The 17,589-nt window shown below is 38.2% G+C and overlaps 1 protein-coding gene across 2 annotated transcripts in view; it reads left to right on the forward strand.

The window, feature by feature from the left end:
* The first annotated feature begins 1,631 nt into the window (after window positions 1-1,631).
* The window catches only part of ccbe1 (collagen and calcium binding EGF domains 1), a 44,036-nt gene continuing 28,078 nt past the window's right edge, over window positions 1,632-17,589 (forward strand). For both annotated transcript variants that reach the window (XM_074690572.1, XM_074690573.1), the window contains exons 1-2: window positions 1,632-2,214; window positions 2,309-2,389. In XM_074690572.1, the coding sequence (XP_074546673.1) occupies window positions 2,111-2,214; window positions 2,309-2,389 (185 nt within the window). In that variant the 5' untranslated portion in view covers window positions 1,632-2,110. The remainder of the gene's footprint in view (window positions 2,215-2,308; window positions 2,390-17,589) is intronic.

The following is a 17,589-nucleotide window of genomic DNA, read 5'->3' on the forward strand; positions in this document are numbered from 1 at the left end:
AGGATGAGAAAAGTGATTTGGGGTTTGCAGAGTGTAAAACTTGTTGTTATGCTAGACTAATCTGTTTCGCTTTATGTGAAAATGATGTCTGGAATCTTAAGCTACCTCTTACTACAGAGGGAATATGGGCTATCCTGGTGCATCAAGTTTATTAAAACACATTTCAAAATGAGCATTTTAACAATAATGCATTGTTACGCAATGAATGAAATACCTAACTTTATATAACACATCTAGTCCCATCTTAACAAGCTAACCCTCTCAGTGTTGCTCGCATATCAATGCAACCATAATCCAATAATGTATTAGATTATTATATAATGATGAAAGCGTCTGTCCTGCTTGCACTGTGAGTGCTTTCTATTTTTTTTTTTAACTTTCACCAACAGCTGTTTACTTACTGGTATACTTTTCAGGTGTAATTATGCTTCAAGTTGTCAAGTTTCATGTACTTTCTTAATGATGATTTTACTATAGCTGGAGGCTGAAAACTTCCCATAGCATCTATGGCTTGTTTTTTATTTTCTAATGTTTAGGTGTCATGTGTAGAGGTGGTATAATGAAGCACATATAGTAGCACTAGGCCCAAGGCTTTAAATAGATTTTTACTGGATGCTCAATTAATTCACAAACTCTGCTGTGCCCTTTGAGCATGCTGCTCAGCTCTGTTTCTGGGGATTTGGCAGATATTTTGCAGCATGTATCCCCAGTTTTTTTTTTTTTTTTTTTTTTTTTTTGACACAGTAAATAAAGACACTAATTGGCTTCATTTCACAGACAAAACAGAAAACTGCACTGAATAATTTGAAGCATATTCTGAGTAAAATCAAAATGCCACTCAGTTTGATTTTTCTTGTGAGCCATGCTTGTGCCATAATGTCGAATACCGATAGATCATACGTTGTGGCTAAAACCTGCATATTATTCTTGACGTGACATTGCAGAGCGAAAATATTTTGATTATAAAGAAATGCACAAATTAATTAGGTTTATGTAACTTTAGATTTTATACTATCTTTAGTTAGTTGAATAAGGTCTATTATATGTATGAGTTTATTCTATCATCAAAGCATCAGAAGTTGTTGTTACATTGTCTAAATCTTAACTTATTGTTGCCTCACAGCAAGGCTCAATTCTCTGGCAGGACAGGTGCCTATCTGTGTTAAGTTTGCATGTCCTCCCTGTTCTTAATTTGGTATCCTAGTGTCATACTGTATTAATAGGTCTTTGAGGCTAGGTCGAATAACTATATTTCTATATCACAAAAGAAGTTGAACAGCTTTTTTTTATACAAGAAAAGTACAAGCCTTTATAATTGTTTCATAAACCTGTAAAACCCTAGACCCTTTTAATAATTTAGAAAAACTTATCAAGTCAATTGATGAGTACTGCACATTTGCAACCTCTAATAGAGGTACAATAACTGCCTCAAATTTATTTATGGCCATACTGCTAATACATTCTTAATGTGTTGGGTTCATTACTTATTTATATGTCCGGTTTATTGAGAAACAAAAATAAAAGGAATCAATTTTTTTTATTCATAATAAAGATAACTTTTATGGTTATTTGAATATTGGTAATTTATTATTGAGTAGTTGTTTCAGTCGCAGCCACGCGATGGTAGCAAAGGTGAAGACGTCATGACGCACACACCCACTGGACGTATGTGTGTGCGTGAGAGTTCCAAGTTGCAGCACGTGCCTTGCTGTGGACAAGTGATGGGAGAACTGTGGGTAAATCAGTGATAGCAAGTTTCGTCAATGAGCGGCGGCGACTGAAGTTTGTTTCAGTGAAAATTAATACCAAGGTTAAAACGTATCTGTAGGGGGAGAAAGTTAAATGACATCCGGCTTTTGAGGTTTCTTTTTTTTAACTTTTCTTCTTTTTCTTTTTTACCGTAACTGCCAAAAGTACCTATCGTAAAGTAGGTTAAACAAGCTCCTGGAATTACGTTGGATTATTCTCGTTAGATTTTCGGGGGCAGAGGCTGAGGTGGGAGGGTCTGTCAGCATGCTTACACCACTTAAGGCTCTGAAGCTGCAACTGTGAGGAAGCAATAACCACAAGTACGGGTTACTGACAGCGACCAGGTGACCGGACCGATGAGATGATACTAAAATACAACAGAAGCCCTCTGCTGCTCACCGTCACCTGCATGTACTTCTCAGGAGGTTTGCTTTGGTCCTACCAAGAGGAGGATGCTACTGACGGGTAAAAAAGATAATGACAGACACAAAGTAACACAAGGATATAAGATGAAATGTGAAAAATGTTTTTGTTAAATAGTAAATATTTCATTTCACAGGGGAGAGTGCTCTGAAAATAACGTTTCCACAACAAAATACCCCTGCGTGAAGTCGACTGGAGAAGTTGCAACGTGCTACAGGTACTGTGCAGTGTGTGCTGTTAATGGATGCAGTTTAAACTTTCCTATTGCGTATATGAAAGGGATTTTAGTAATGAGAAATGGTTAGGCTATACGCATTTGTGCATGTAAAAAGTAATTGCAAAATGTTGAGCTACATTTTGTGAAATTGAATAATTCTTGTTAAAATTAAGCTTGCCTGAAATCTGCTTTAATTTTAAATTGTAATGGCTTTTCTGGCCTGAATGATGGTTTCCCTTTTTGTAAAACTGGTGGTGTGATAAGAAAAATCCTACAGTTATAATTCCTAGCTCAAATAAGCATGAATTAGGAATTAAACAGCGTCATAACCCTTTATGGAACAAGGAACTATTTTTAGTCACTTCTGCACTCACTAAAAGACAAACATTTTGTAAAATGAGACAAAGGCTTTTCTTTGTTTTGTTTTTGTTTTCCCCCCTTTTTTTAATAACTATAAGTTGTGTGTTCTCAAATAACACTGTTGAAATTTTCAATTTAAAATGAGTGCCCTAAAAAGGATTGATTACTTACCCCAGTCATTTTTTTGACACGCACATGATTTATACCTATTATCAATAAATATAGATATGTCATATTTGAGTTTTTAATGTATATATATATATATATATATATATATATATATATATATATATATATATATAAAGAGAGAGAGAGAGAATGGAATAGAATAGAATAGAATGGAATAGAAAATACTTATTTATATATATATATATATATATATATATATATATATATATATATATATATATATATATATATATATATATATATATATATATATATATATTTATATATATATACATATATATATATATATATATTTACATAACTTATTTAGATGTTGCAAAACATCCTGAAACTTTCAAATTTATTCTCTGAAAATGCCATGTTTACCCTAAGGGAAAAAAAATTATCCGCTGCAGACTTAAAGATCCTATGAGGAGGACCTGTTTTAGTTGGACGGCCTTGCCACCTTCTGGCTCAAAGTTTCACGCACACTGTTGTAAATTACCTTTAGCGAGACGTGTGTTTGCTTTGAAATTAATTGAGATCAGGATCAAAAAGAAGTCTTTGTTTAATCAATCAATCAATCAATCAATCTTTATTTATATAGCGCCAAATCATAACAAATGTTATTTCAAGACACTTTCCAAAAACATTTACAGGTCTAGACCCGTAAATGTTAATAAAATTTTATTAGCAGAAACCCAACATCAAGACAAGATAAGGAGTCTTATCTTATCTTAATCCACCATGAGTACAGGACTTTGCAGCATTTAGCAAGTTACAATGGCAAGGAAAAACTTCCCTTTAACGGGCAGAAACCTCGGACAGAACCAGATTCATGTTAGACAGACATCTGTCTCGACTGTGTTGGGGTTAGAGAGAGACAGATAGAGGAGAGAGAGTGGGAGAGAGAGGGGGGGGGGAGAGAAAAAAGGAGGGGGGGGGGTAGGGATACACACACACGCACACAGACACACACACAGACACACATACACACACACACACACACACACAGAAAGGGAGAGAGAGAGAAACAGACGCAGTCTGAAGTTTGGCGCTGTGTTTAAGACAACTTTTTACTGGATACAACGCGCCGAGGTAAGGTATTTGTCAGTACAGTTACGTATCAAAAGGGTTTGAAACGTGGCATCAAGCAAACCTTGTAGCAGCCGGCCACATGTAGTGCTATCGGCAGCCTGGTGCTTAGACGTATCTGTAGGCTAATGTGACAACTAGCAAACACTGACAGTTTGTAAGTAGTTTAGTAGCTGTTTATATTTAGCGCAGCTGGCAGCTCAGTGCTCTAAGACATGTCCATAATGTGCAGTTTGAGTGAACCCTGGTTATGTCCTGCGAGTCATGTACCAAGCAGAGCTAACATAACTTCACTCTTCATTTTATTGATAGACTCTCAAGTTTGAACAGACCACTGCAGAATAACTGCTGCATGTGGGTTGGAATCAACATAATCAGAAACAGTTTAGCCCTTGTAGCTTATAGCTCTTGCTTTATCACTCCCCTGTTTAGCTTTCTTCTGCTCTTCTGTCCTTTTTCTGTTTGAAAAGTGTCAGTGTCCACCATCACTAAAAAACTAGTCACAGAGATTGTTTTCGGCAGAAAAAAAACACAGATCTCTCTTCTCACAACTGGACATCGTCAGCCGGCGCGGTGTTGTCATAGAGACCTTGACGTGCCGTAGATCAATCTGGTCCTGCCCGACCTGATCGGGAAGCTAGAAGTAGCATTTTGAAATAACATGTAACCTGTAATATTGGTACTGATAATCTCATTTTAAAGTGTGGATTACAATCAGGCATATATCTAGAAGGGACATCTTTTCAACATCAGTGAGAAACTCCTCACAGCCCCCTTAAGGGATCATAGCAATCTGAATAAGCCTCCAGATTGACCTGGTAAGCTCTGACACTGGTTTGAATTACAGGAGTTCACAGACATAGTAGACCCAGACTTTAGATGTTGCTGGAACCTAAGTCTTTATTACAGGGGGCCACCTCGGCTGCATGATGAAAAAATGTGTAACTTAGACTTGTAAAGGGTAGTTTAGTGTACAGTCTGATCATAAAATCACGCTGCCTTTTAGTTTTATTTACTTGTGATCAAAGTGCAAATAGAAACAAAGTGATGCAACTAGATTGGGAAACTAATTTTCTCAATTAGCTCAAACCACCAGAAACCTCTTACTTTGTACTCGTTTGTGGGAAAGTAAGCCCAAGACCTAAAAGAATGCCAGAACTTTGGAACATGCCCTCTTAGAAGTCTTCCAAGTGCAGACACTGAGAGGTTTCATCTCTTCATCCCTTGACAAACTGCTGGCCGTAGTTCAGGCTCACAGTGACATCCTGTTTCATCTTCAAATCTCAAACACATCCTGAGAAGAATAATGTTGGTTTATGGTTATTGGCTGCGGAAAAGGTTATTCCCCACAATGTTTATTTAAAGAAGAAAAACTGTTTCAGCTAAGAGCCGTGTAATGTTTCCTGGGTGCATTTCAGTTCACCTGCATGGTGTGAGCTGATGACTGCTCACCAGCCATGTCATGTTAAGCAGAAAGTTTCATGCTGTGCCAAAATCTCAGCAAAGATGATCTGAGTTTTGATAAGTTGACTGTGGACTCTTCTTCTTTTTCTTAAGAAAGAGAGAGAAAAAAATCATGCTAGTGTATTGTTCTGGCATGAGCAAGCAGGATTTGAGTTGGCAAGATTTGGTTTACAAAGTTACGTCTGAGCTTGTTGCATTTTTGGCTGACTGTCCACAATTTTGGTGGATATCTTGTTGCATATTTTCAACACTGTCAGAATTATTTCTGTGCCAATACACAGGAATATGATTCCCTGGTTCGATACTGTAACAAAGCCACACTTTTGTTGTATATGTGTCATTTTTTGGACAATGGTTTGTAGCACTCAGGGTGTCAGTGGGGAATCAGGTTTGTCCAAGTTTGGCATTCAGTTTGCCTCTTGAAGGGGCAAGACTTTGTAAATCAAGTTTGGTGGTGCATGTTGACATTGTTCCTTCTTCCTTTTAATGTCAAATAATTCAAGAGATGACTCAGCAGATTACACAGTGTGACTGAAAATAGTCTTGTACTAACAAGAATCAATTATGCTTAGCCCGTGTTTTAGCCTTTAGCCCATCCTCCATCACTCTCCTGTTTAGCTTTCTCCTGCTCTTCTGTCCTTTTTCTGTTTGATAGTTCAGCCTCAGTATCCACCACCACTACAAAGTAAATCCAATTAATTGTTTTCAGCAGAAATAAAACTCTGCTAAACTTTGTCGGCCAGCGTGGTGCTGTCATATGGACTTCTACATTTCTTAAATCAATACAGACCTGGGCTGCCCGGGCACAGACACTGAGAATAAGTATTTAGAAATAACTTAAAAATAGTTGCTGAAAATTTCATTTTATATTGTGGATTACAATCTAGTATATATCAAGGGGTAGGGCTTTTTAGAGATCACTTAGAAAGTCTTCACAGTCCCTTTAAGATGTCTATACCTGGGATACCAGCACAAATACTTGACATTAAATGAAAGACACGGATCAGAGTTTCTTGCTGCTGTTTTGTTGCAGACTACACCCCAGCATGTCATCAGTGTAACCTGTTAACAACTTATTTTCATTTAGTTTTTGGCTGTCGTGTCTAGGGATGGGAATCGAGAACTGGTTCCTGTTGAGAATCGATAAGAAATGTTCAATCCATCGATATCATTAGCCTTTGTGCTTAACGATTCTTTATCAACTCTTTACATTGTGCTGGAGCCGCCAGGGCCTACGTCGACTAGTCTGCTGCAGCCATCTTAGCTTAGCAGTTAGATAACGTTTCCCCAGAAAACTCTGATTCAGGATTTTCAGCTTGAAGTTTTACTGAAGAACTGACTCTATGAAGAAATGTACATTACTCTCTCTCAGAAGATTAATATTGAGTACATTCAAAATGGCATAAATCACCTCATTTACCAGAATAACAAAAAAGCGCAAGCTTGTTGCTAGGATATATGGGAAACTGCATTAATATGCTAGCAGTTAGCATACATCAGTATAACTTCAGCTTCAGAATTGAATTTCAACTTTCATCACAGAAACAACACTGGAAAGACAGTTTTTATCTCTGGCCCCATCCCCACACTCGGTCGCGGAGCAGAGCGTTTTAGCAGGATTCTTAGCCTCCATACCTGGCTCCAGGCCACTTGCCCCGCCCACAACTTCCATTTCATTGACAATTTTAATCTCTTTTGGGACAGAGCATCGCTTTTCACACATGACGGGATCCATCCCAACAGGCGGGGTAGCCGAATGCTGTCATCTAGCATTCAATTCAAGATCCACTCCTCACCTGTCTGACAGTCTGCACTCAGCAGCTCATTTTCTCACACTCAGGTCACTCCCTCCCCCCTCCTGACAACAACATCTGGTCACCCCAAAGCAGTCCTGTTAACCCCGCCCACTCACCTGCCCATTCCCACCTGCCCCCCCACCCCCCACAGTGAATCCTTTATCCCAGTCCACACCACCTCCTCACGTCCTCTCCCCCGTCCAGTCAGAAACTGTACCCCCTCCAACCTCATCCACATCCCCCTGCTCCCCCGGCTACCCCGCTCTGCTTTTAACAGGAAACCTGTGAACTTTGGACTTTTAAACATCAGATCAATCAACAACAAAACCTTTCTATGCCATGATTTCATTTCCCAAAATAACCTGGATTTTTTTGTTTTAACCGAAACTTGGCTCACTCCAGACAATTACACCTGCCTTATTGAAGCCACCCCCCCTGACTTTACTCACCTCCATCAACCCCGGCTGTCTGGTAGGGGAGGGGGAGTGGCGGTCATTCACAAGCAGGCTTTTAAATGTACCCCCATCACCTTCAGCACTTTTAATTCCTTTGAGCACCTTGCTTTTATTATTAAGTTGAAAGACCCTGTTTTAGTTTTAATAATCTATAGACCCCCCAAACACAGCACTGTTTTTATCCATGAGTTCTCTGAGTTGTTATCCCATTTTGTATGCAATTATGACAGTATTCTTATTTTAGGTGATTTTAACATACACGTCTGTTGTCCCTCTCAGCCCATGACTGTTGATTTTATTGAAATTCTTGACTCTTTTAACCTTACCCAGGCAATACAGGAACCAACCCATGCAAAAGGACATTGTCTAGACTTAGTAATATTTACTGGTCTTAGCCCTGGTGAGTTTTTAACTAAGGATATCTGTGTGTCAGATCACAAGCTGGTTTTATTTTCAGTTGTTTTATCCCAGCCCTCTTTCATTGACCATGCTCCTGTTCATCGAAGGGTTTTTAATTCAACGTCTGCTAGCAAGTTTACGGAGCTTTTTACTTCTGCATCTTTGACTGCCTTTAACCCAGATCTTAATCCAGTTGTTAACACAGAAGAGCTTGTCTCTCTTTTTAATCACACATGTCAGACCATCCTGGACTCTGTAGCTCCCTCAAAATTGAAAAGGTTAAAAAAAGACCCCCAGCCGTGGCTTACAGAGTCCACACAGGAACTGAAGCAAATTTGCAGAAGAAATGAACGTAAATGGAAAAAAACTGGGTTGGTGGTTTTTCATGGCATCTGGAAAGATTCCATGAAGAACTACCAAAAGGCAGTTAAAGATGCAAGGGCAGCCTTTTATTCTGATTTGATTTTAGCCAATCATTCCAACCCTAGAGTTCTATTTAAGGTTTTAGATTCCCTTACTAACCCTTCCCCCTCCCATTTTAGTAATGCTTCTCAAGACACCTGTGAGAAGTTTTTAAACCACTTTTTAAATAAGGTTAAGGACATCAGGCATCGAATCACTCCTTCTGAATATCCTGTGCTTTTAAGCAGGGAAGTCCTTTGTAATTTTAGCAGTTTTGAGCCGGTGTCCTTATCCTTTTTATCTGACATTTTAGTCCATATGAAACCAGCTACGTGCAGTCTTGATTTTATCCCCACCAGATTTCTCAAAGAGGTTTTTAACACGGTTGGACCCAGCATTTTATCCATTATTAATAGTTCTTTGTTAGAGGGAGTATTTCCCTCTGCTTTCAAACACGCTGTGGTCCAGCCTCTTTTAAAGAAACCAAACCTTGACACCTCTGATTTTAATAATTTTAGACCAATTTCAAAACTTCCCTTTTTATCCAAACTTTTAGAGAAGGTGGTTTCGACACAGCTTTTAAGTTTTTTGTCTGATAATAACCTCTTTGAGAAATTTCAGTCTGGTTTTAGAGCAGGTCACAGCACTGAGACAGCCCTCCTCAGAGTGACCAATGATCTTCTTTTAGCAGCAGACAGAGGGGAGGGCTCAATTTTAATTCTTTTAGATCTCAGTGCAGCCTTTGATACTGTCGACCACACCATTTTAATTGAGCGTCTTAAAAATTGGGTGGGTATCAGGGACACTGCACTTAGCTGGTTTCAGTCTTATCTTTTAGAGCGAACCTTTGCGGTCACCATGGGCAGCCACAGCTCCTCTTCTGCTGCCGTTGCCTATGGTGTATCGCAGGGTTCAGTTTTAGGTCCAATTTTATTTTCCATTTACATGCTGCCCCTTGGCCAACTAATTCAGCGCCACCAAGTCTCCTACCATTGCTACGCAGACGACACACAGATATACCTTCCTCTGAGACCTGAGGACCCACAGGGCCTAGCTGCTGTCATGGACTGCCTCAGGGACATAAACAGTTGGATGGCAGAAAACTTTCTTCAGTTAAATAATTCTAAATCCGAAATAATCCTCTGTTCCATTCAAAACTCCCCCCTCATTCAGTCTAGCCTTGGTCCACTATCAGTAAACATCACCCCCTCTGCCAGAAATTTAGGAGTCATTTTCGATTCGGACCTCACCTTCTCCACCCACATCAATAAAACCATCCAGTCCTGTTTCTTTCATTTACGATCCATTTCAAAAATAAAACAAATTCTCACCCCTCCAGACCTCCTAAAAGTCACCCATTCATTCATTTTCTCCAGGCTCGACTATTGCAACTCCCTCCTCCCCGGTATAAATAAAAAAGCTCTCCATCGCCTCCAACTGGTCCAGAATGCAGCAGCTAGGCTTTTAACTGGTTTTAACAGACGGCATCACATCACTCCAGTTTTAGCCACCCTTCACTGGCTTCCTGTGAGCTTCAGAATTGATTTTAAGATTTTATTGATTACTTTTAAAGCAATCATGGGGCTGGGCCCCAGTTATTTATCTGAGCTTTTAGTCCCCTATGTGCCAGCCCGCAGCCTTAGATCCTCTGGTGAAGGCCTGCTGGTCGTTCCAAAGTCGAGACTCAAAACTAAGGGTGATCGAGCTTTCTCCATCCGAGCACCTCGACTTTGGAACGACCTGCCGGAGGAGATAAGGCATGCGGAGTCTGTTGCTTCTTTTAAGTCCCTTTTAAAAACTCACTTTTACAGACTTGCTTTTATGTGATGCCGTCTATTACTGTCTTTTACCATTTTTTAATGTCTTTTATCTCTATCTTATTTATTTATTTATTTTATTTTATTCATTTGCCTATTTATTTATTTATTTCTTATTATTATTATTATTATTATGTATATATGTATGTTTATGTATGTATGTGTATGTATGTGTATGTGTGTATATGTATGTGTATATATATATATATATATATATATATATATATATATATATATATATATATATATATATATATATATATATATATATATATATTTATTTATTTATTTTTTTACTCCTTTGGTCAATTTATTAATACTATTATGTGTTTTTATTTATGTATTTACTTTTATTTATTTAATTGCGTTCCCTATTCTTGCTGATTTTATGTTTTTTATGTTTGGTCCTCATGGTCTCTCTTTTTAGACTGCATGGTTCTTGTATTGTCTGGGTTTCTATTAAGTATTATAATTTATGGAAAGGACCGTTCCACCCTTTGTCCTTTTACACTGCTTTTTGATTGTATTTTATTGTGCTTATTGTTATTTTGTTTTTTGCTGAATGCTTGTAAAGCACTTTGTAAACTTTGTTTTAAAAAAGTGCTATACAAATAATAAAATTATTAATTAATTATTATTATTATTATATCACATCAACTCTTTGTAAAAAATACTGAGAATTTCAAATGTCAAAAGCTAACAGGCGATTAAAAGGCTCATGGCTGACTTCATAACTACGGAAAGCTTCCAAACAACTTAAACCATTGCTAAAACCACTTTGAGACACTAGATGGCCTACTTAAATTATTAATATATTACAACACAGTTCAACATCATCACATTGTGTGCAGTTTTTACCTGTTTCTGTTTCTTTGATAAAGAATCAGATCGATAAGCAGAATCGATAAGGACATCAGTATTGACAAAATCTTTTCAATTCCCATCCGTATATGTGTCCGTTTTCTGGCTAATCCTTTGCTGTTGTGGATCCTACTCACTTTTTCTTTCCATGTCACAAATCAGGCATTGTATGGACAAAAGCACAGAAGAGATTTTTATTCAAGTCAATGTTGCAGATTTGAAGGGCTTCCTGGTTTTACTCAGGAGTTATCCAGCTAACTTGATAATCAGCTTTCTGTGACCCAGTCCCTGGGGAAAAGACAGCACAGAGCAGCAGCTGGCATACAGTAAATCTGCTTCAGGCTGTTGGCAGAGAAGATCACAGAACACAAATTGATTCAATATCTACTCAAGACTCACAGATCGTTGTTTATATGCACTGATAAATCAACTCTTTACATTTGGATCAGACGCTTTTAACAGCTTTTGGGATTACATCCAAGTCAGAGCTAGTTTTGTTTTGTCTTTATTTTTAGCAGCCGGAGGCGACCAGAAACAGGAGTACATTGTGGCTTGGTTAACTGTTTGTAAGATGTTGGCCTTGCCATCTCTGTAAAGGAAATGCTTGTGTGTAAAAGAAGCAGAACACAAGCAGAGTGAGTCTTTCCACTCTACAGCTGCAACAGTTATGCATAATTGATGTGTGGCACGTATAATTGTTGCTTTGTTATTACTCCAAATAATTCTGGTGCCTTGTGTTTGTTGCTTTCTGCCAGCCCCGTTCTCTCTTGAAGTTTGGAGGAAACCGTTTCAAGCAGAAACTGATAAAGCACTGATTCTTCACCCCCATCTGTGAGACATGTTAGTCCTGATACTTCTCATGCACTTTGCTGATCCAAGCAGCATTGTTTATGTCATGTGAACGTTCCCACCAATTCCACCCAGCACTATCTAATGTTCTACTTGTATTTCCCTCAGTGTTTCTCCTCCTTGAAGCACCGTTCTCTTGAGTTAGAGGGCCCAGAAGTTTGTCAGAAAGGATTAGATAGCTTTTCCACTGACTGCAGACCGTATAATTGATTTATATTGTGATTCCCAGATTTCAAACACAGTGGGGGTGCTGCTTACATCCAGGGAAATGATCCTGTCAGTCTGATTTTTTTCCAGCTTGGCTACAAGGTTTTTTAGGTCTCTTTGGTTTCCGTAGTTTTCAAATCTGGTTTTCACATCAAATATCATGTATTCAGCTCTTTGGAATAATCCCCTCAGCTGGACTTCTGTTCACCCTCCTAATTCAAACATCTTTCAGCACCAGGATTACACTCAGGCTTTCTTTGTTGCCATATTGTTATCCCTGCAGTCACTGTAGCTCCATGAAGGATATGTCGTGGCACAGCTTAAGGGTTCAGCAGGTCCCTTTTGGTTATTTTCTGCCATATTGGGTTACTACGTTTGAAATCTAAATATAAACCCTTTAGCAGTAAAAAGCAGGAGTTCAGATTTATGGAGAGCGCATGAGATGCATCTTCCAGGAAGTTTTCTCAGTGGAAAAACATGTTTCTGAGGAGAACACCACGTTATAGAGTTTCTAAATAAATGTCAGCACACAGACGTGGAAATACTTTGATGATTGTAAAGTAGTTATTTGATAAGTTGGAGGCTTTTAAACAGGACATTTCCAACATTTCTAAGTGTCCACTTTTCACGTTTTGAGTGAAAAACCTCTGATGGAGTGAAAAAGGTCATATGAGGCAATCTTGGCGCCTTGTCTTAGATGTGCTTTTAATTAATTTCATATTAAATTGTCTTGCACCTTGTTTGCTTCTGAACATGTGTCACAAAACAAAAGTTATTATGTTTCTCAGTTGAAGTCTGTTAGCACAGAAAGATAAGTTTGTGTAAAAAAAATGTCTCACATTAAGCTTCAACACTTGCTGTGACTGTTGTTCTTTTATAAACAATCCTTTCCTGGTGCTTAAGACCAGGCTTGCAGTGCTACATTCGGCTTATATTTGAACCATACTTCTTAAACCGAATGACAGCACTTTCTGTAACTGTTTGGCATTTGAAAAGACAAAATCTATCACGACAAAGTGAGCAAGTTGTCTGCAAAGGAGCATGGAACGAGTCCAAGCAGTTTCTCAACAGGCCTGCGAGTGAAACAGAGTTTACCAGAATTAAGCTCAGTAGATGCCGACTCAGATAACAGCTCTGAATCATGCCAATCACACAGACCTGAAATGATTTACATTACCTGGCACTCTTTCCCAACATCTTGGATCTGTAGATAGAAGAAAAGGAGGGAAAGTGAGAGTGAAAGTTGTGGGTTTACAAGATTACAATACATCTCGCTAAAAAGGAACTAAACTTTAAAAACTGATAAAACAAACAATAACTTACACAGCGTGAGACTCTGGGCTGAAATGTCTCATTATTCTTCAGTAGTCAAATCCTTTAAATAATACATAATGTGCTGTCAAATAAAAGACAACATCTGCTTTCTATCAGCCTTCAGGGAGAGGACATGTAGCCTGTGAGACTGATCAGTGCGTCGGTTCAAGGACTCGACATGAACATTTAGTGTTGCTCTTTAATGAAAGATCACAGGGTTAAAGGGTCAGAGGGAAAGTGGACGAGGTTAGGCTAATGAACGCTTAATGGCCACTTAAAATACTTTGGTAAAAAAGAAGAGGTTCAACTGCAGCTTGTTACTTTTTCTGTTTTAATGACTTTTGCTTTGAATTGAACATTAGACAAAACTTCATTTCTTGCTTCACCCAGGTGCAAAATACATCAGCTCTCAAAGTGAACCGTCTGTGGGGGAGTAACTCATCCAAATGGATTATTTTGATTATTTTGAGAGGAAAAAAAGAGCTTAAATGAAGCTGCTCTTTCCTTCTCAGTTGTTCCAAAAGCATAAATACTGATAAAATGACAGAACAGACATTCTGCTCAGTCAGGGAGTTGTTTTTACTTTACCATAAAACTAATGAGCTGTAGGAATAAATTCAGGCTTAAGGAACTTTATCAAATTAACACAGCTTCTTTGTATTCCTTTATGGAAATTGAAATCGTGTCATAAAGTCAAAATAAATTTTGTTTATACTTTTACTCCAGAGTACATAGGAAGTGAATTTGGAGAATAAAGTATTCCGCTTTCATTCTCTGTTTCATCTCAGCGGTTCATTTTTAAAACACTTAAAGTACTATGATGAAACTACTTTATACCTCTGTTCTTCCACCATCAGTAGGTTGTGCTAAGCTTTCCCTCAGGCCTCAGTTTGCCCTCGTATTAATTATGCTGGTGTTAATTTAATTTGCTCCTCTGTAAAAGCATGAGTCAGGATTTCAGTGACACTAACACCCCCTTTGGACAGGAAATGAGTCATGCCAGCTGTAGCCTACAGGTGAAACAGTAACAGTTGGGTTATTGTTCTCGAAACGTAACTGGTTGGCTATTTCGGCTCATTCGACCGTTTGATTGATAACCCACGTGTGAGCTCATGTGCATGTTCCACCTTCAGAAACACGCTGAGGTGGGATGAGTTGCACCTGCCTTTGTTGTTCTGGTCGTGTAAACCTCATTTGAAATAAATAAAAGCTTTCAACAAAATAAATCTACATGTTTGTTGCCAGGTTTTTATGTTTGGGATAAGAAGTTGAAGTTTTATTTGAGTTAACCAAATCGAAAGCTTTTGAAATAAAAAAAATATGGAGTAAGAGCGTTTTATTTATTCCACGAGATTCTGCTGTAAAACACGTAAAGCGCTTACAGCATGTTTGATATTGCCATATAAAAATACACAGGGCGTAAGAGTGCCAGTCTTTAAAAAGATGCAATGAAAACGTTCTCATGTGAGTGTGAAGTTACTCAACAGTTACAAGTTACATTGTGTTTTTTCACTGCCTACTTCTACTCGATCACATCAATCATTGATTGCTGAGGCTTGTTTTCTTGCTCCAGTTCAAAAAAGAGTTTTGTTGATGTCATAATGCAACACAAACTCATTAGAGCCAACTGTTTTACTGTGTTTTACTTTTATAGAGTTACACTTTGCACCTCATTGTCAATAATATAGTCCTAGAAGTGATGCCAGTAGGCTATGAGTAATTTTTGTGAGTCTTGTTATTAGAACTTTATTGTACTGTTGGATGATCTCACAGTCACTCTCAGGAAAAGCAGGTGATGCCAGGTTTTTCCTCCATAGGTATTGAGGTTTTACAAAACACTTTGTTTTTATAGAGATGTAAAAGAGCTGTCTCGACTCTGAAACAGTGGTAAGGTTAAGGATTAATCTCCATCCTGTTTCTTAAAAGTCCTCAAAAAGACGTAGAGTGCAAGTTATCACAGTGAGAGCATGGGAGGACATGTTAGTGTTAGAAAGCATTCCTCAGTGACAGATGTAGAGCAAAAGCAGCGGTAAACATCCTGTCTCTCCCTCCGTTTTTTTAAAGTTATTACACCTCATGAACCAGTGGATTATCAGACACATGTATGCAGAAGGAAATTGATGATTTAACTTTTCATCAGTCAAAAATAAAAACAAGCACTCCCACATCTTTAAAATTCCTGTTATGAATTTCTTTCGTTTGACTTTCTTTGGATGATTCAAAACATTTTTTTTTTAGATCTTTATCAGGCAAATTTTCAGCATTACTGGACAGAGAGTTATTTACATCTGTTTCCATTTAGAGAGTGCCGTGATACAAGGCATGCCTTTACTGGAAAGATCATGACTTTCACAGGTCTTGCTTCATAACATTTTTAAAAGCTAGAAGGGATTTTATCAAAAGGCTTTGTTTAACAGCTGTTCTTTTAAAATAATTGGTATATAACCCAGAATAAACTTCATTTCTACAGTGATGCTCTCCTTGTGTTGAATCCTCCTCATCCTTTTAGACACATACAGAGAGCAGGGATGATGTAAGCTCCAATGTGAGTTCATACTGAAAATGTAACAAAGATTTAATCTGTAAAGTCATCTGAAGAGTAAATACAGAACTTCCCATCACATCTTGTGTGGTCCTTCCACACATCACGTGCTTTTCCTGTACTAATCCATGCGCCAATAGTTGTTTTGAGATATTTTTTGGTTTCTTAAAATCTCACTCTTGTTTCTCTTGGCTGATGGTCAGTCATCATTTATCTCTGACCATGGAGAACTGTGCAGTGGTCACGCTTTGCTCATGCTGTGCTTTCTTTGCAGTGGTGAAGAGATGTGGTGATATGTTCGCCACAGGCTGTGGTTTTTCTTTCTCCCACTCCGTTTTGGCCGAGACTCTGCTTTGGTTGTGTTCCACAAATTGGACCAAAACAAGAAAATGATGTGTTGAATGCTAACATAGCAGCACCTCAAATAAAAAAAACACCATTTTCCACTTTCAAATAGGGAGTTAATCTGCTTTTACAGAGACTGAGTGAACTTCATGAGCATTTTTTCACAGCTAGTTATTCACCATTCAGCCACTTAAAGCCTTGATTTATCCCCCCATCAGCACAAAAACAGCCTGCTAATTTATCAGTCCTAGAGGACAGCAGCTTGCCAAAGGAAATGTTTGCATACACCAGTGAATCAAACCATTTACTGGTCATGTTGAAGTGTAAACAGATGCAGTTCTCAATATTAATAACATATTTTGAGAGAATAGGGATCATGTTTGGTGGTTTCTTTAAGTCAAGCAGATGTTGCTCCTGTGCAGCGTAAGCAGCATACTTATCCCCCACCTGAAGAGTGTGTTGTACTATAGTGCTACAGCATATTCAACTTACTCACAGATTCATGTTTCCTTTCACCAACCCTCTTCTCCTCACTCAGCAAGGCCATATATTTCTTATTTATATGAAAACAAACTAATGAGCATTTCTTTTAAAGATCATCAGCCACCGCTGCCTCATTTTAATCTGCAGTCCCAGGACAGAGTCTTGGATTTCACTTCATGCAAGTATTAAAATAACATACAAACCACAAAACCTCAAGTGGGCCAACATATGTCACATACCACAGATCCTGTTTCCTTACTCGCTGTATGTCATGAGAGCATATGAAACTGATAATAGGAGAAATTTAATTTAGTAACTACCTCATGTAATAGTTCTCAGCTGCAACAAATCAACAGGACAAGATTTCTATCAGATGAATGGGATTTTGTCTGGATGTCTGGTTACTTTTAGTGCATGCTGTCAGGATACTTAACTCAGCAGGTATTTGAAACAGCAGCAGAGGCGTTCAGATTTTGGTGTGGCAGTAAACAGTGATTGAAATCTGTTCTGTGTTTTGACATGGTGATCTGTTGCGTAGATGTGGAGGTAAATGACAAGATAAGTGAAGAAAAAAGAAGATTCTTGGGCCAAAATTAGTTATTTCTGAATACGTTTTCACAGTGGGTCTGCAAATAATAATTAT

The sequence above is a fragment of the Halichoeres trimaculatus genome, unplaced genomic scaffold, assembly GCF_033239565.1.
Source record: "Halichoeres trimaculatus isolate MK-OKI-2021-1 unplaced genomic scaffold, fHalTri1.1 fHalTri1_scaffold_16, whole genome shotgun sequence".
NCBI classification, from domain to species: Eukaryota; Metazoa; Chordata; class Actinopteri; order Labriformes; family Labridae; genus Halichoeres; species Halichoeres trimaculatus.